The following is a 20411-nucleotide window of genomic DNA, read 5'->3' as shown; positions in this document are numbered from 1 at the left end:
GGGCATAGACACAGACACTATCCCTAAGATCAGGAGTATCCTTGGGAAGCAAGAGCCTGTGTCACCTCTATCATGCTTTCTGGCAGGCATGAGTAGGGTGCATCATCTTCCACACTTAGAAAGATTAAAAATAAAAGATCAGCAGACTTCATAGATTCCTGCATCACAATTAACTATCAAACCCTGGGGACTCTGAGCCCACCCAGGCCCAGACAAGTAAATGAAGAACAGGTGACAACATACATAACTTATTCCAAGTACGAATATACCAGATGGAGAGCTGGTTGAAAGGTAGGACTCTACTATCACATGGAGTTTTATCTATTCATCCTTCTTCCTCTAACTAAAAAATGACTAGGTGATCTTGGTCCCCATCTCGACTCTGAAGGACCCATGGCCAAGCCCTTACCTTGTTGTATCTACACAGGAAATCTCTCTCAGTTCTGCAGCTACTGGTCTTGTCTTCCTGTGTCCACCTCTGAGTCAGAAGTTTGCCCCGGAACTCATTTTCTGAGGGTTTAAAAGAATAGAAGTTCAGAAAAGGGAACTCTGACAAATATCAGCCAGGCAGACCCATGAAGAGAAATAAAGAATGCAGAACACTTTTAAATGTAGCATGATACAATCTCTGGGATCTATCAGAAAGACAAAAATTCACTGTTCATGGTTGTTCCAGAATAGGAAGAAAGAAAGAAAGAAAGAAAGAAAGAAAGAAAGAAAGAAAGAAAGAAGAGAGAGAGAGAGAGAGAGAGAGAGAGAGAGAGAGAGAGAGAGAGAAACTCTTATTTTTTAGATGCAGAGGGTCTACACCATGGCCTCACCTCTGATGGCTATTTTGCACATGTGTCAAAGGGTATAGACATCCAAAATGGCTGTCCAAAGTCAGGGCTCTAGTGTGGATCATATGAGACCCACCTTAAAAACAAAGATGGCATTGAGAGATTTTGAGAACTAACTGACCAATGAGTGAGTAACTCAATCATAACTACATTTTTTATTATCTCAAAAGAATATGCAGCTCAGATTCATTTGCTTTTTTAAAATGTATATTATGTCATTCACCTTCTCAAGAGCCCACTGACTGAGGAAAGTGAAGTCCATCCAGTGGGCCTGATCAGCTCTAATAATATAGCCTCTCACAAGGAGCCCTGCACCCCACTAGCACTCATTACTTGTTTTCAGTGTATTTTCTCCTCCTGGTTTTTACTTCTCTCCAGGGCAATGGCTACAGTTAATATTTAATTCTCATAATTCACATAAATTCACACATCTAAGCAGAGGCTGAATATATCAGCTGGACATGACAAAGAAATTCATTGTGTACCTATTCCCTGAACGTCATTCCCTGTCTCCATGACAACCTGCTTTCTATGCTGCAGAGTTTCAAAGGAAGGTCATTAGTTACCAACAATAAAAACAGGAAATGAATATTTCTGCATTCTGCTTTCTTCTCCTAGGAAATGTGTTTAGATTTTGCTAAAGGCAGATTGAGTACATGTTATCATAAATATTATCTTCCCCACCATTACCCCATATTTTTTTGTGGGATGTATCCCCAAAGCTGTTTTTATTCAGAATTCTACCACTCCTGGCCCCAGTGACCCTATATCGTGAACATTCTCTTATTCCTTAAAAATATCTCCATCCCCTTAAAGGGCTCAGAGTTCCTTCATGAGCCAAGACAAAGAATAAATTAGGTGTAGCTGCCAAAGGTACAAAGTCTTCAAAGGAACAGTGATCCTACAAGACTTGGCACATCCTAAATCATAGATTCCTAGAAGAGGAATCCTTCTTCTCTTTGAACTGTGAGTTCCCCATTTGGAAATGCTGAGGACCAGTTTCATTTGACCATAGAGGAGTGAGTTGTAGGACTTTTCTCACAATTCCAGGTCTCTGGGTCCCATCTATAGAGGGAAATTAACAGTCATCATCATTGAACAGATATCAGGAATACCTTCCCACGGATATATCTATATAATCTCTCTATATATCTATACATCTATATGCCTAATCTATATCTCTCATCTATATATCTATATATATATATCATCTCTATGTCTCTGTCTGTCTGTTTGTCTGTCTGTTTCTCTCTCTCTCTCTGTCTCTAGGCAACTGTCACCAACAACATAAGGTATCTAAGAATGGGACCCATGCAGAAGAGGCTAAGCAGCTTTGTACCATTGGGAAGATTACATACTTGGAAGGCTTCATCCTTCCAACAGAATTCAAGAATTGTCCCAGCCATTAGGTACTCTTTATGGGAACTGACATATAATGGTTATCATGTGTCTCCACTGTACCATTAAGGGACTGGGAGGCAACTGGACCCTGAAAGGCTCAGGGTTCTGATTCCAAATATCTGTCTCAGAAAAGATGCTATAGAAGCCTGTGCACTTACTGGTTCATGGGGCTCAATCAGAATTATTTATTATAGGGGCATACACAAATATGTGAGGTAACTGGAACATGGCTCAATGACAACTGGAGGGAAGTACTTAGTCTAAATTATAAAAGGTGTCCCAGAAGCTATCTGCCCTAAGGTGTCTCCTGTAGGTCTCTTCTCCTTCTTATCTTGACGTGCACATGTATCTGAAAAGGGACTTCTAGTGTTCTGTGTGACGAGAGATAAGCAGTGTACTGCACTTCTACAGCCTCACCATTTCTAAGAATTTGGAAATCAGCCCTTTGGGATTCTTTTCCACCTTTAGCCCAAGAAATACTGTTTTAAGTCAGCCTGAGACACCACATCTGCACAGCAAAGCACCAAGACCTTAAAACTCTCTACTTCTTAAAGTGTGGCTCTTATCTACCAGCAGTAACAAAGCCAGTGAAGCATTTCAGAACAAGAGAAAACACAGGCTTTTCCTCACACCCCCTAGAAACAGAGCACACAGTTCAGCAAAGTGCTGACACCCATGTTAGAACTTTGTATAAAAGGTCCTGAAAGCAGCATGACACGATTTTACTTCCTTTGTCCAAGAAGTTTCTTGTAACAATAAGAATCACTATAGGGAGTCAGCAGTGTGGGGTTCCAGACTCTATAAAATCCATAGCTCTGGTCACATACTAAGTCCAACAGCATGCAGGACCAACCAATCTGAGGAGAGCCCTACCCAGGAGTATGGAGACCAGCAGCTATGCTTTCCGCAGATTCACAGTGGTATCACCAAGTTCATGCTAACCTGACTCTAGGATCACATTTCCCTCTAATTCTTAACATGTTTGTAAACAAAGTGAGAATAACTACTTGGAGAATAAGAAACATTTGGAAGATTCCTTAGTGGTACTTAAAACCAGTGTTGATATCACTATCACCACCTTTACTTTCAGAAGTTGACTAAGGAAGAGGTTTTAGTCAAACAAGACTATTTGGGGATTCTCAGGTTTCTGATGAGTTCATCTAAATCCTATTCCTCTATTAAACAGCCCTCATACTGGAGAATATTTTGTTCAGAAACACCATCCTGTGGCTAGGATAGGGTGTTCATTGTAATCTCTGTTGGAGACCTAGAGCCCTCCTCTATGTTTGTTCCACAGGGATCCCAGATCCACAGTTACAAGATTCTGTGAAACAAAAAAATCTCAGCAAAGCAACCATGAACTGCCACAGGGAAGGCAGTCATCCTTTATAAGACCAAGACCTCCAATATAAGCTGGGAAGTCAGAACATAAACACAACTCAGTTGTTCTCCAGATTATGGTACTCACATCCTTCTGCTCAGCTGTCTCATAGATCCAGGTCTGGGAGCAGCATTCCCAGGAATAGCACAAAAGCTGACCTGCTGGTCCCTGTTTCAAGTCTAGTACTCTGATATCCCACTGTACAACATCATTAAGGACAAGACTGCTATAATTTTTCCCCAAGACTTCCAATTGATTTTTCCTGGATCACCTTAACTCAAGCCAAGCTACCTGGGAAGCTTGTACCTCTGGGGACCACAACAGATACACTGGGAGAATCTACTAAGGGAACACTCTCTTTAAGAAGCCCCTTTGACTCTTTTATCCCCTATTTGAGGGCTTGACTCCCAGCTGAGTACATCAGTCCCATCTGGCTGTTGGCTGAGGGATTCCAGGAGTATCAGTGCCATCTATTCTTTTAAAGCATTGAACCTGTTTTCCCAAGCAGAGGCAGGAGAATCTATAAAGCACAGTTGATCTGGACTTTGCTCCTCTCCCTGTCACACCCTTTCCAAACACAGACCATGTGCTCCCAGGGACAGGTGATATTCCTAAGGGCAGGTGGTGCTTCTGCCTAGCCACCCTCTCCTGGTCTCCCAGGCAAACTTCTGAAACTCTATTCTATCTTCCTTTCTCTCTGAATCTGCTGCTGCTCATGTGACCAAAGCTTTCTGAATGTCACTAGAACTGTTCCTGATCTCTCCAAATATATTTTATGTATGATTCTTTTTTAGTTTGTTTGCAAAAACTGACAAAATAAATATAAAATTTACATGGCAATTGAGGAAATATAGACTAGCCAAAACAATTTTTTTTATTTAAGACAAACATTTTAAAGACAAAGTTGAAGGACTCATACTTCCCTGCTTCAAAATTTACCATAGAACTAGGGTTATCAAGATAATACAGTAGCCTCACAGGATGAACATGTAGATAAATGAGATAGACTCAAAACTATAAAAGTAATCTCTATTTTATCAGTAGATATTCAACAATGGTACTTGAATGATTTAGTGGGAAGAAATAATCATTTTAATAAATGTACTGAAACAACTGGCATCCAAAAGAAAGAAGAAAAACCTCATAGAGTTCAAAAAAATTGCAACTCATACATAATATATCACAGACCTATCTATGAAACTAAAATTTTTAGAACCCCTAAAAGAAAAACCCCCTTAACTTTGGATCAGGCAATGGTTTATTTCTTGTATATAACAATGAAAGTACTAGCCATAAACCAAAACTATGCATGGTGACATATGCTTATATCCCAACACTATGAAGGCTGAGGCAAGAGGATTACAAATTCAAGGCCATCCTGGGTTATGTAGAAAAACCAAGTCTCAAAACAACAACAGTAACAAAAACAATTTAGGTCTGGAGAGATGACACATTGGTTAAGATCACTTGCTGTTCTTGCAAAGCATCTGGCTTCCACTCCCAGAATCCACAAGGCAGCTAACAATCATCTGTAACTTCAGTTCCAGAGAATCCAATGTCTTCTTCTGGCTTCTGCAAGCACTGCATGCATCAGCTGGACAAACACATGCAGATAAAACATCCATACATATAAAATAAAAATAAATCTTTTTAAATTTAAGTCATATATATATATATATATATATATATATATATATATATATATGACTTTGTCCTGATTCGTTTTTTGTCAACTTGATACAGCTAGAGTTATTTGAGAGGAAGGAACCACAATTGAAAAGACACCTCTGTAAGATTTGCCTGTAGGTGCCAGGCAGTGTTGGTGCACAGCTTTGATCCCAGCACCCAGGAGGCACAGGCAGGCAGATCTCTAAGTTTAAGGCCAGCTTGGTCTACATCAAGGTGTTCTAAGACAGCCAGAGCTACCCAAAGAAGCTCTGTCTCAAAAAACAAAAACAAACAAAAAGAAAGCTTATGGCAAGCTTATAGAGCATTTTCTTAGTTAGGCATTGATATGAGAGAGCCAACTCCATTATGGATGGTGCCACCCCTGGGCATTTGGTCCTGCAGTATATAAGAAAACAGACTAAGCAAGCCATAGGAACAAGCCAGTAAGCAGCACTCTTTCACGACCTCTGTTTCAATTCTTGCCTCCAGGTTCCTGCTCTAGGTTTCTAACCTGACTTCTCTCAGTGGTGGTATGAACCTGAGAGCTGAAAGACAAAACAAACCCTTTCCTTCCCAAGCTGCTTTTGGTCATGGTGTTTTATCACAATAAAAGCCCTAAGATAGCTTTCATCAAAGTTGGAAACATTTGTCTTCAAATAATAACATCAATAAAATTCTCCTACATGCTTGCAAATCACATATTTGATAAAGGATTTGTGCTGAAAATAAAGAACTCTGATAACTCTTTAATAAGACAATGAACTACTTAAAAAAAACTTGAAAAGACATTTCTCTAAAGATAATACATAAATGGATAATATACATATGAAAAGACCTCAACATCCAGTCATGAGTTAAATACAAATCAACTGTAAGGATATCACTTAACTCTCACTAAGATGGTTATAGCAAATTCAAAACCAGACAAGTATGAGTTCTAATCTGTAGAAACTGGAATCTTCTTCATTACTGTTGATGGAAATGTAAAATAACAGTCATTTTGAAAATTATTCTTGGAATTCTCAAGGTTTTTGGGGTGTTTTGGTTTTTGGTTTTTGGGTTTTTTTAGATTTAGTTTTTATTTTATGTGTATGAGTGCTTTGCCTGCTTGTGTATCTGTGCACCATGTGTATGCCTGATACCCACAGATTTCAGAAGAGAACATCAGATCCCCTAGAACTTGAGTTAGGGATGGTTGTGAGGTATGGTGTGGGTTCTGGAAACCTAATCTAAGTCCTTTGCAAAAGTAACAGTGCTAAAAATCACTGAGCCATCTCTCCAACCCCAATTCTTAAGATGTAAAATATAGTTACCATCTAACAAAACAATTCTATTCCTAGATATCTGTAATTGTTTGAATAAGAATAGCTACTATAGGCTCATACTTGAATGCTTAGTCACAAGGGAGTGGCACTATTTGAAAGGACTAGATTAAGAATTATAGCCTTGTTGAAGGAGACAATATATCTCCTATATCAACAGAAGACAGGCTCATAAACACTGGCTTTCTACCTGGTTAGAGAGGAAGACACACTTTACAGGGCTTTATGTGCTCCAGGCCCTTGAAAATAAAAGATTTAAAAGGAACCCATGCTAGCATCTCACACAGTGAATTGAAAGATAAGGTAAGGATTCAATTTTTAGTATGAGGCTACTTAGGGAGAAGATTCTAGATTTGCCTCAAAAGAGCTATCGAGTAGATATTTACATCAAAAATAATATTCTGGGTGCTGGAGAGATAGTTCAATGGTTAAGATCACCTGCTGCTCTTGCAAAGGACCTAGGTTTACTTCCCAGTATCCACATGGGAACTCATGTCATCCCTAACTCTTGTTGTTCCAGGTGGATCCAAAATTGTCCTCTGGCCTCTGCAGGCACCAGGCTTATACATGGGACACATACACACAAGTATACACATAAAATAAAAATAAATAAATATTTTAAAAAATAACATTGTGACAATAGGGACTGCCCAAAAGAGATAAACTTCCAGCCATAGGTGTTTGAGTCCCAGGCATGCCAACAATTTGTAGGTTACCTCTAGGGATTGTTGTGCAGTTCAAAATTCTTAACATACCACCTTTGGGTTTTTTATCCCAGGTTGGGAACTTATGTCCAGATTCAGCTTAGATCATAATGATCCAGGGAATGCTGGACTAGGGTTAAAAAGAAAAGATGATTCCATAGAAGTGCTGTGGGATGGGCCACAGAGAGCAGGTGAAGCCTGTCTATTCTGTTCCTTGTCCAGGGACCCTTGTAACTCCATGCAGTCAGCATGAGCCAAGGGAGACAGCTGCTTCTGTGAGCCAGGAAGTCCCATGACCCAGATAGTTACAGATGCTCTTCTGCTTCTGCCAGAGCAGTGTCAGGGTACATCAGTAGTTAATCTGCATCTGAGCAGAAGGTTGGACAATCATGCTTGATAATAAACCAGCCATATAGCAGCAACCCTGTACCAGCTTATGCAGTCCCCTGCCTGGAGAGTTAGCCTTCCAAGCCATTCTTAAATTGTTCTGCAGAACAAGGATGTGCAGCTGAGCCCTAGAGTTAGGTATAAGCATATACCTATTCTATTCTAAAGATATCCTAAGCTATTTGAAAACCTAAACACTTCCTACATTTTATCTCAATCCTTCATGTTCTTTCCTTGCTACTCTTCAGGTTTAAGGGAAAGCTGAGAAAGACAAGAAGGAAAAAAATCAAGTAAAATAATAATGTAAAGGCCACAAAGCTAGCCACAGCTCACTTTAGATTTTTTGGGGAACCACTACTAGGGGTCCTAGGAGGACAAGACCTTAAGGACAATGGCCTTACTCTAACATTTTATCATGGGCTACTAAAATGAACCCAGCACTAGGGCCACAGGCTAGCCACTATTCTCCAGCACAATACTCTGGGCATAGGGCAAGAAGAGAGAACAGGGAAAATGGTGTAGATGTAAAGAGAATGCACTGGCCAATCAGGAATAATCTGTACATCAAAGAAAGGCTAATCACTCATTGGTCAAAATACTAGATCATGAGACTTTACAGATACCCTTTAAAATGAACAAACTATGGGATCTGGAGAGAGGGCTAAAGAGGTGGACTAGTGAGTGCTTAAGAGCATTGGCTGCTCTTCCAGAGGTCCTGAGTTCAATTTCCAGCACTCACATTGTGGTTCACAACTGTCTATAACTGTAGTCCCAGAGGATCTGATACAGATATACATGCAGATAAAACATACATATGCATAAAATGCAAAAATTAATAAATCTTTAAAAACAACAACAAAAATTAACAAATTGAGAATCTAAGGGGGAAAGGATGCCTCCACAGTGTCTAAATACTAATTAATTGCAGAAGGAAAAGAGTAACATTGGGATATACTGGGATGGCCCATCTGAATGAGTATAAAGTTGGCATGTCAGACAAAGAACACTAGAATCAGACAAAGAGAGAGATGTTCCTATGTAACTCAAGTTCAACCACAGGCAATGTCAAACAACCCTAAATTGAAGGCTGTTCTTCCAGTGTTCTTCAAATGGCTTACCATCATGAAAAATGTATCATGGAAATCGTTCCTATTTCAAACTGATCAATTTAAGACACCAGGATCCAGCACACACCTCAAAGGTCTGAAAATTAAGCTAGCAAAGGAAAGAAGGGTCTTGCCTGCAAGATATGTCTGCCAGAATCACTAGTAGCATACTCTCAAGAGGTTCAGAAGAAATGGTTTTGTTTTATACTTGAAAGACTTCTGTGGGTTTGAAATTGTTTCAAAAACAAACAAAACTTTAATTTACACGGATAAGAAAAATAATTTAAGTTATCAGTAATCAGTAGGGTTTTCTGAGAAGCAAGATTAAAGCAGGACAAGAAGGGAGTCTCAGGTACAACCTCTTAAGGCCTCTCTTTGCCCCCAATACATTGGCCTCCAAATCACAAACCTTCTGCACAGGCCCTACTCCTCTGGTCTTTTTTGGTCTTTTTTTTTTTTTTTTTTTTTTTTGAACTGCTGCTTCAAACTCTGCTTCTGGCCTATTAAAAGCCAGAAATCACCCCCAGACCAGAAAGCCTGGTAGCCTGAAAGTATAAGAGGAAAACAGAAACTGAAGGTTTCATGGAAGTTGCATGGCTGCCTCCACCTACACAGAACTCTTTGAACCCTTGCCTTTTTGCTCTCCCTGCTTGGAGTCCTTGAAGCTCTAAAACTGCACTGCCTTCCTCCCCAACCCTTCCAACCCTGGAAGAGTACAGCTGCAATAGACATTTTTGACCATACCCTTGGTGGATATGAGTGAACAGGTCCAGGGACAAAATAGCTTTTAGCAGGAAACAAACAGGGCTACGAGGGAGACCAGGGGCAAATTTTGTTCTTTTTCTTTCCTGGATTAATAAAGCTGAAATCCAAAGAGTCGAATACTTGCTGAGTGGAGCAGACAGACATGCTTTTGCTGAGTTTAGGTCAAAATGAGAGAAGAGAAGAGAGGTGGGGGTAGAGGAGTTGGGAATTCTATAGCTTTGCACATTTCTCATTATTTTGCTTCTAAATCAGCCTCCGCTAGTACTTTCTCTATTCAATAAAAGCCAAATGCAAGCTATGTCCCCTAATCTCTCCAACAGCAGCTCACTGCTGAGAAAATAATACAGATGTAACTTCTAACATCACACACTTTCTTTTTCATTTATATGCAAATAGTGACCTTTCACCCAGGCTGTCTCAAAGAAATGTTTCCTTAAAAATGCAAATAGCATGTTGCAGGCAGTTACTATGACTGAGTCTTTCTTATATTATTATCATTATTTCTTTTAACCTTACCAATGCTGCAAAAACAACAGCTTAACTGCTCCTCAGTAATAATGACTTTTCAAACCAAATCACAGGACTGACTCTTCAGGCTGCCTGTCACTGGAGGCTGCCAACAGAGAAGGATGTCCAACCCTGGCAGCAGTGTCCCCAGTAGTCAGTGTCACACTGCTTCTACTCAGCAGTGGTTGTAATAGTGACACTGCCACATGACCGGGTCTCAGCCCCAACAAAGTGCCTAGACACTAGTAGGTCTACTCTGACCCACTCAGTCCCAAGTAGAGCTCTATACTCATCCCTGACCTGCACTGAGCTTGGATAGAACTCAAGATGCTCTTGGAGCCTCAACAGTCACCACGCAAAACCCACTCAGAACAGTAAAGGTGGAGATTCTAGAAAGAAGTGGCTATCAAAAGCTGCTTAGGGCCAAAGAAGAAGCTAGGAGGAAGAAACAAGCACAATCAATCTGTTCAGAGGCACTATAAAACTCATTCCTGATTGACACCTTGATCAGGCCAGGCCACGGGCTATGGACAGGGGAAATGCTTGTCATCCCCTTGCAGCTTCCCCTGAATAATTGTTTATGTTAGGAAAACAGGTGGTAGATAACAAGGCTAATATCTGACCTCACTGAGTCATGACCAAAACACCTTTTGAGAACAAGCACAAAATGACTTGCTATGTGAACCCTGAGGCCAAGCATAGGCCCTGTTCTTCTCTTCAGGACAGAAGAAGCAGATTGAGTTCAGAACCTCACATGGCAGTCTGGGAATTACTCAGACAGCTTAGCACTTAGACTAAATAGGCAGCTGTATGGAGACTGGAATTCTTATCCACCAACACCAGAAACTCTCCTGGTCAAGCAATCTAACTCAGAAAAGAGCAGGCTCTACCTCTTCTCTCTCTTGCCTTGAAGAACCAAGAGGCAATAGTTTTTAAAATAGCTCAATCTTCCTCCTTCCATCCCAGCTCCTATAACTCTAAGACCCCAGGTCAAATTTATATTTGGCTAAGGAAGCACAAGCCCAAGCAGCTGCATCCTGCCTACAAACTTACCACCATACTCTAAAGTGACATTTCTATTCAGAAACAGCCCAATGCAGATTTTCAGGCTTAGCACTATGGAATAGTGGGCATTAGTTTTCCAGACTTGTTACACAGTGCTTATTACAAAAGTGAACAGAAAGTTTTGGAGAAAATACAAATATGTCATAACATCCAGAAGCCTTGTTTCTTGAGTGACTGACTGGCAAAGAGAGGAATGTCCAGTTTGAGAGGTTAGCAATGTGTCTACAGTCCCCAAAATCATAGTCCCTGTACTAAGTCACAATTCCCAAAACCTTCAGGAGTTCTATAGGAAAAGTTGAGTTCTAGCTCTTGATCAATGTCAATCAGAGTTCATACCCATTCTATATAGTACTAAATACCACCAGGCTGGGGCCAGGAACACAAGCAACTTGCCAACAACTCAGACCATATAGTATCCCCATTCCTTTTCCTCACACTTGGATCATATGACACAATTCCCACCTTGCCTAGCCATCTTGCTCAATGTGACCCTAGGTGGCCTCTGCATATTCACACTGGCCCTTCAAAACTCTGTTTACCTGCACTCTCCTAGCACAGGCAATGTTTTCAGGCCACAGTCCTACATGGACCTAATTCTCCCTGGACATATCTATACAAACTGAAACCCAGCTCATCATTGCTTGTACACAAAATCATACTCCTGAAGGTGAGGCAAGCTACTGGGCAGAGACTCTCAGAAGATCAGGGATGCCATAAGAGCCCAACACTGTATCTGACAAACTCTTCTCTTTCTGTTTTTTGTTTTTTTTTTGGTTTTTCGAGACAGGGTTTCTCTGTGTAGCCCGGGCTGTCCTGGAACTCACTCTGTAGACCAGGCTGGCCTCGAACTCAGAAATCCTCCTGCCTCTGCCTCCCAAGTGCTGGGATTAAAGGCGTGCGCCACCACCGCCCGGCCAACTCTTCTCTTTCTAAAAGTGGGACTAATCCAGAGCCAAGCAGATGTTCTCATTGAGCAGATTAAAATGTCTTCAGAGCTAGGCATGGTGGTGCTTGCCTTTAATCCCAGCACTCAGGAGGCAGAGGTAGGCAGATCTCTATGAATTCAAGACTAGCCTGATCTACATAGCAATTCCCAGGACAGCTAGGGCTACACAGAGAGACCATGTCTCACAAGGCCAAAAATAAGGAGCTGGAGAGATGGCCCAAGCAGTTAAGAGTACTTGCTGCTCTTCCAGAGGACCAGAGTTTGATTCTCAGGATCCATATGCAGCTTGCAACTGTCTGTACTTCCAGGACTAAAGGATCTAATGCCTCTTCTGGCCTCTACAGGCTAGACATGCATGTGGTACAAAGACATACAAATAGGCAAAAATCTATGTACATAAAACAGCATTTAAAAAATAACAAAATGTTTTCTGAATTATAGCCATTACTTTTTAAAATAGCACTGAATTTTTAAAAATGAAAAAAGGATGACAGAATAAATGAAGTTGGTCTTACAAGAAAAGCACACTCACTCCTAAAGTCATTTGCCAAGAGGAGAGGTGAGTTAAAACTGCATTGGGTGGCTTCTAAGAACACTAGCTTGGCAGAAGCCTGAAATCAGACATTTTAATCCAAATGAAAACACCTCTCATATGGTTTTGTTTTTGTTTTTAAGTGGCATTTGGGAAATTTTAACATATATGGAGAACACAAAATATGCAAGAACCTGAAGATACAGCATCTTCTACTTAGAATCCTAGAACCTGCTCTTGGCTGAGCAGTGGACAGTCTGTAGTTTCAAAAAGCAGAAAGTCAATGAGGCACAGCAATAGCAGTTACTCTATTCCTTTCAAATAAAGTCATTTTTTTCCTTTTTTTTCTTTTCTGGAACAGTGTTTCATATATCCTATACTCAAATTTACTATATAGTCAAGGTTGATCATGAACTTCTGATCTTCCTGTCTCAAGTTCTCAACTGTTGGGATTACAGATGTATGCCATCATACCCAGTTTATGTAGCACTGAGGATGAAACCCAGACCTATACATGCTACATGCTAGGCAAGCATTCTAACAATTGAGCCATACCCCTACCCCTTCAATCTCCTAGCTGGGCACCAAACCCAGGACATTGTGTTTGCTAGGCACTTGTTCTTCCACTGAGCTCAGTCTTCCCCTCAAAACCTTTTTAATGCTGCCCCCCTCAAATTTCCCTATAAACTCAAACCACAAAATTTCAGTTAAAATTACATCTGTAACCAATGAACTTTTGATTACTCAATTATTAAGGGCACAGGAAAAGCAGAAAGGCAGTCCTAAGACAAGAAGGGAAGAAAAAAGGATTCGCTCAGGAATCCACAGAGAAAAGCCAACAAACAGTGGCTCTGCACTGGTTTTCTAGGGTTAGGATAGTGGAGCACAAAATGCTTGAGTCATTACCAGTGTTCAGAGTACTTATGAGCCAGGACCACCAGAAGCAGCCACCTCTGCTACCTCTCAACTCCCTGTCTCATGCCACTTTGGTCCAGTGCTGACCAAGGTATTCTGACTGCTCCTGAATCCACCTTTACCTCCAGCCCAGGTAGTAAGATTGCTCTATCCTAAAGAACATATTTTTCCAAAGCAGAGGTGCCTTTCACATTAGCTTATCTAGGAAGGGTTCAATCCCTAACAATCTGCTTGTTTACAATAAGCAGCTATTGGAAGCCTAGTAGGTTTCTGGCACTTTGTCAGTCTGTAGGCTCATTTCAACTGTGTTCACCCAGGGCTGGGTCATGCAAACCAGCATTCCAAATAGTCCAGCTACTGCTAGGCCTGGCCATGCCAGAAGGTGCCCTGCTGGGTTCTGAGCCAGTCTTTCTATGTGCCTGGCTTTGGCCTTTTTTCCAAGTCACATGCTCATGTACAATATCACCCATATCATCATCTGCACATTTGATAACTGGGACCAAATGAGTACTAATTAAAGGAAGTGAGAAGTCCAGGCAGCATCTTGTCAGCCCTGTGACAAACATGGTGTAAGTCAGTGGCCCAAAGCAGGCAAGCCTGCACCTTCATACCAGCACACCCCGCCGGCCCTTCTCTGAACACTCACAAGTATTCAAGCAGAAACTGACACCAAACTAGCACAGAACAATTTGGCAGTTCCAAAAGTGAGGAAGGTCTTCTCAGAGTGGGCTTTTATCATACAACCCCTGGAAGTTTAAGATAAGAACACAGAATCTACACATCTAAGGGTTACCCAGAGGCCTGCAGGTGATACCCTCAGTTGCTCTTCAGACAGAAGCTGAAGGAATTCTCAGGACTACATTGGGGCTCTATACGCTAAAGAGCATAGAAAGCAGATTGATTTGGGATGAAAAAGCTTACAGATCCTTGAACTCTTGAACACTATTATTGCTCAGCCCTCTGGATCAACAAATTCTTTGAAGTCTAACACCACCAAAGTACCTGGGAATCAGATAGCCTTTCTACAAAAGATTCCATAAAGCTGCTTCTTTCTTTATTAAAGTAAACTGATTCAACTGTCCTCTTCTGCACAAGGAACACAACTTGGGTGCATTAGACTGTAATCTTTGTTTTCTACTCTTCTTTTTATTGTTAGTTTACACAGCCATATGGACTGAGTTAAAAATTACAGCCAAGGGCCAATGGGAAGAGGCCATAGTGGCAAAGAACCTGGGGCTGAAGGGAGCCCCCACAGCTTGTCAGGTAAGGGCCCAGCACCCCACAATGTTGCCATCTCAGAGAAACTAGCACATCCCATTAGTGCCAATTAGATGCACCCTTCCTAAGTTTGCCTTAACACATTCCTGTTTTTGTTGGCCACTAGCCTCAGAGATACCCTCAGGACTAAGATTCTTTTTTAAGCCAGTGGGACAAAATCCATCCTTTTCCTCTCCCAAAAGAACAATTGTCATTGTTTTTATTATTATTATTATTATTATTATTATTATATTATTATTTTACAGCTACACAGTCTGACCAAACTCATGTAATGCCTCAAGACCAAACACATGTAATCTTCAAGTCACTTCTCAGAAGCTTTACTTCAGATATTAAACAACCAACTTTACCAGCCAATGATGTCCGTTGATTCAAAGATGATATTGAAACAAGAATGCATCCACATCTGAAAGGAGCAGGCAATGAGTAGCTACAGCACTGACAAACAAACTTCCCTATACTTGTTTATTATCCTGATTCATAAAGAATATAAATCTCATGAACAGAGCCAAGTCCTCCAGAGCACACTTGTGTGCAATGGCATCACTGTGTTCAAAGCTCAAACTGACTTCTTGGTTTTAAATATGAAAATCTGGTTATACTGGCACTACAAACAACCGCACACCCCAAACATACAAACACACACAGGAGAACTGAGAACAGTAACACCAAATGCTACCCATGGATCCCACAGACACAGGCTCCCTTGGTGTTGCTTCTGAAGTTTGGAAGTATGTGACAAGAAGACAAAATGCTCCCAGGATCATCTTTTCTGGGTACCTGGAGTGTGTGTCCCACAAGAAACAGCCAGGCTCCAAAGTCTCTGCTTCAGATAGACCTGTATATGGGGTCAGCATCTTTCCTGGACACAGAGCTTCTGTGTTCCATGGCCCAGGCACATCTGTGTTCCTTTTCCAGAAATACAGATAAAGTTTCTTGTCTTGATCCACAGTGTCCTCCTTCCCTAATGCCTTTTCTATTAGACACATAACATGCCCATGAGAATATCAGAAATGCAGGAAGGACAGAGAAAGAGGGTGAACACACAGCCCAGGCAGACAGGGAGAAGAAAGCCTTGTCCTTCAGAACAATTTAAAAAGACATCCCCCAACCTGCTTTTTCTGCAAAGAGAGCCTTCTTAGAAATCCTCTTTGCTCTAGCCCTCCCCTCTGTCCAAGGGGAAAAGCTAAGCCCTGGGTATCTGCCTTTGTCAGCAAAAGAACATAACATTGACTTACCTTTCCCCACAGCTATTGTCTGTCCTCTTTCAAAATGACATCACGGAAAGCAATCATGAAATTTACATGGGGGGGTGGGGGGAGGACGGGGGAAGGGAAGGCAGCTGCCTCCCTCACCGCAGTCACGTGTGGGGAAGCCTGTGTGTGGGTTTCAATTAAATATCTTCTCCCCTCAGTGTGCGAACTCCTAAGCCAGCTAAAGGCGATGTCTCATTTACTTAATGACCGCTCTCATTAGCAGCGGTGGCACGGGCTGGCGGAGGAGGCTCCTTTGTAAATACGCTACCCATGAACCCTTGGGGCTCCAATATATCTGTTTACTCTCTGAGGTGAAATAAATTTACAGTATAACATCAGAAAGATGGATCTGCCAAATTGAAGGTGAGAGGTGCTCCAGACCAATAGATTTCCTGTTTACTGTTCTGAGCCTCACCAAAGAATGTGCCCATATCTGCCTAAATATATCTATAATCAATATACAGCATGATAGAGTTTTATCAAACGTAAAACACACAAAAGAGCAAGAAGCATTATGCCAACCATGCTCACTCCCCTCTTCTTTTTCTGTCAGTGGTTCAGTCCAATAATTCCTAATAGCAGCGACCGGAATGACAGATGCCCTGGGTTAGCATGGCTCTGGCGAAAGTGCTTTACAATATTTATTGGTGGTTAGGAATACAACCTCCCATCGTAAAAAAATGGATTGCAGAATTTATTTCTCAAATGAACTAAAAGTGTTATATGGGTTCATCTTCATATGGAAGTACCAGGAATTAGGGTGGAATCTTTTTTTTCAGGAATGATACCTAAAGCCAAAGATTGAAACGGTAAAGTATATTCACAAGGAACAGAGCAGAAAAGATTTTTTTTAATGTTATACTTTCCCTTTTTGTTTTAATGTTTTGACACTCCCAAAGAGTACTAGGAAATCTTTAAGCACTGCTATCCTAACCCTAGAAACATAAATTCACTGTCTGCAAGGAGTGATCCCAAAAACACCAAGAAGAAAAGTCTCTGGGATACACAACCTAGAAATACAACCTGCCTGTCAACTTCCTAACCTGCCAATTCTCAAGTTTTTCTCTAATTTACAGAGCTGAACATAGAAACAACCTCAAGAGAAACCCAGGGTACTTTTGTTTGTTCCCCCAAAACTCATCCTCACACTGACAAATCAGAATTGGAAATTGCACTGGAAAACACAAAAATGAAAACCAAATTAAGATACTGAGAAGACACTATTGGCACATCTAGAAAACAGAACATGCACAGCACAAAGGTTATTTCAGGTTTTAATAGAAAACAAATAGTTTCCTGGCAGAAATACAGTGTCCTGCTTGATTATCATAGATAGGCTTTGGCCTCCAGAAGTCTGAATAAGATAGAGCAAGTATGCTAGATTTTGCAAGGGAATAGGTTGTAAGGACTTTGTGGAATGTAAGCAGAAGCCTCTTCTTCATGAACAATTATTTCTAACATGTAGTTCATTCTCTATATATTATGCATAAAACAAGGAGCTTTGTTCTGAAACACAAGTTAAGTATGTTATTTCTTACACATACAAGAAAAATACAAAATTTATATGGGGCATTTATTTAGATCAAGCAAAAATGAAACAAATGCGAGCCTGCAGTGGTCAAACAAGATGAAATATTAATTAACCCAGGGAGAACATTTGAGAGTCCTACAATGACTGCCCACCATTTTCCTATTCTTTCGTGAACTCCTATCCATTAGCATAAAAGGATGCATTCAGCTGAGAGCACTCCTGAAAATCCACCTCTTTCTCATCTGAACAAGCTGTCAGAGTTGGATATTTTACATCCTAAACCTTTAGCATTCAGAAATTCTATTAAAGCCTTATCGGCAGAATGCAGGCTCAGGGTGGCACTGTGTGCCATTGTTATAAGGAGAAGGTGGGATAGAAGGGAGAGCCTGTGTTGAATTAACCTTACTACCCAGCAGTATTGAAGACTCCAGGAAAGCCATTTAATTCAGATTCATGATAATAAACTTAAGAAATAACACAAAACAGAGAAGACAAAAGGGAGAAGCCAATATGTGCAACAAAAAGTCCTCGTGGGGCATCATTATTTTCTGAGGGAATGGAAAGTGTTTTTGCACAAACCTCAGTCTGTCAGAATCTCCTATCCCTTCGAGCAGCCACAAGCTTCGAGAGTTTTAGTTCAGTGGACTAGAATACGCTCCAAATCCTGCCTGGGGCCGCACTTTGATTATGTAAGGAAATCGCAAATCAGTAGCTAGGGAGAGCTCAGGACTGGCAACCTATCTGGTAAGTTAGAGATGTAGAAGGTTTTCAAGCTGGTTTGAGGAATAAAGATTCAAGATCTTTGTCTGAAAGTGTTGGGGAACAAAGCGGGGGTGCTAGAAAAGAAGCAAGAGTGAAGAAATTCTCCAGCCAGTTCTGCGGTTTGATCACCTTCCTTCACCCTGAAAGGAGATGAACGAGAGTGGAGGCGTGCCGCAGAGTGATCAGCACTCTGGACAGCGCTCCCTTCATTCCACACCCGCAACCCCCCACCCCCCACCCCCCACCTCCTCGGAGCTGGCCTTTGTTCTCTACTCTCCAAAGCCTGCAGTATGCACTAGGTCCCCAGTTGCCAGTTCGCCTAGCAAGGCAAAGCAATTCCAAAAATGTACTACCAACTCAAACAGCTCCTGCGTGTGACAACAGCAAGGTATAATCTAAAAACTTTTTTTCTTATATAAGATAAAATTTTGTCAGAAATTTTAAGACTCATAAAACATTTTTTTAATAGCGTGCTGTTTCTTTAAGCTTTATTTCATAAAAATCTGAAAGCAGGTTGCACTTGCCTTTTTAAGTTTGAGAAGATCTACAGGTAAACAATTTCTGTTGAGTTGGTGGGTCCACAGACTTTTCAGGGGGGGAAATGGAGAGATTTGAAAAGCTAAACTATGACTGCTGCCGGCTCACTCGGAAAGTGCTTTGTGTGCACTGGGAGAGCAGACTTAATTGTTGCTTAACTGGTAGGATCATTTCAAATAAGGTGTAATTACTTGTGCAAATCCGCACACAGACATTCCAAGTGTCAGTTCATTTGCTTCATAAAAACTCTTTCAAGTAATTTTGTTCTAAACTTTCTGCATCTGTAATTGGCACCACCTTCTCCAGTGACCAGCTGGGGGTGAGGTTTTCTTGTTTCCTTCTGAAAGCTTCCCGCAGATGGGCGCCTGCCTTAATGCTGCCGGCGACAATTAGGGCGTTGTGTGCGCAGCCGAGATGGTCAGCATTAATATTGTATAGAACAGCTGAGGGCTGGGGGGCGCTGCCCCAGGCAGGCCCTGGCAGATGGAGCAAACAAAACCAGGAGCCACTTTACCCACACTCCAGACTGACTTTGTGTGCTTGTCTCACACTCGCAAACATTTGACAACGAGTTTATGAGACTCTCGCACACACATGCACACTCATGCCCTGCAACTGTGAGTGTGATTAGGATGTACCTAGCAGAAGACGACACAAGAAGACCAGTATAGATGTTCTCATTCACACAAAGACATGAGAAGTCACAGTCCATCTCCACTTTCCCAGCCTCCTGGGTCAAGGGAGGCTAATATCGCTCCCTCAGTTGGCCAGCCAGCAGTCCTAAAGAGAAACAAAGATACTAGCAGGCCCACTACCCACCATCCACTCGACTTCCAACCATGGGTAAGCCGTGAGGCTTTCACAGGGTTCTGTGCTGTCAGCACTTCTGCCGAAAGGGACCCAAGATATCCCCAGGGTCTCTGGCTGGCATTCAAGAGGAGTACATGTCTATCACTTTCTCAGTCCAGAAACGAACACTGAGCACTGGCAGGGCATCCTGGCAGAACTAGGAACAGCCTGGGGAGGGGTGCAAGGGACTGGGGATGGTACGCACCCAGGAAGCTCCCGCAGAGCGTCATCCTGGCCAGATGGATGAACCTCTTCTCTGAAGCCTGGATACAAGTCACTTCATGCTGGAAAAAGTTGCTGCACAAACTTCTGTGTCCCAGGACCCTGGGAGCACAGACCACAACCAGCCAATCAAGACAGAGAGCACATAATCACAAATTGATGCCGGCTGCCTGCCAATGAGGCTCCCTTCCACACACAATGGGCCTCAAGCCCAAACAATGGACCGCGCCTGCAGGGCCAAAGCAGGGGAGTAGGAGAGGCAGAGATAGCCCCTCCCTATACTACAGATGAACAGTGAAGGACGAGATGTGGCTAGAATTGGGCTGTCACACTACATCAAGCCTGCAGCCTAGTGGGAACAAGTCAGCAAGTGGGAGGGAGAACAGGCCTTTTCAGGAATGAGTCCTCTACATTACTCTCTGTACAGTATAGCCCACT

The 20411-nt window shown here is 41.8% G+C and overlaps 1 protein-coding gene across 3 annotated transcripts in view; it reads right to left on the bottom strand.

Annotated features, from left to right (window-relative positions):
* The window catches only part of Myt1 (myelin transcription factor 1), a 62812-nt gene extending 42773 nt beyond the window's left edge, over positions 1-20039 (bottom strand). For 2 of the 3 annotated variants that reach the window (XM_028774054.1, XM_028774055.1), the window contains exons 1-2: positions 16055-16367; positions 410-510 (exon numbers count right to left, since the gene is read on the bottom strand). Coding sequence is in view for 1 of the 3 variants with exons in the window: in XM_028774053.1 (XP_028629886.1) it covers positions 410-510; positions 19957-19981 (126 nt within the window). In the remaining 2 variants the exon portion in view is untranslated. Of the gene's footprint in view, positions 1-409; positions 511-16054; positions 16368-19956 lie in introns of those variants that run through there. The other variant, XM_028774053.1, reaches the window with a different exon arrangement.
* Between the last annotated feature and the right edge of the window lie 372 nt (positions 20040-20411).

Source organism: Grammomys surdaster, unplaced genomic scaffold (assembly GCF_004785775.1).
Source record: "Grammomys surdaster isolate TR1022 unplaced genomic scaffold, NIH_TR_1.0 238, whole genome shotgun sequence".
NCBI classification, from domain to species: domain Eukaryota; kingdom Metazoa; phylum Chordata; class Mammalia; order Rodentia; family Muridae; genus Grammomys; species Grammomys surdaster.
Note: the sequence above shows the minus strand (reverse complement) of the source record. Positions and strands in the feature narration are given on the sequence as shown.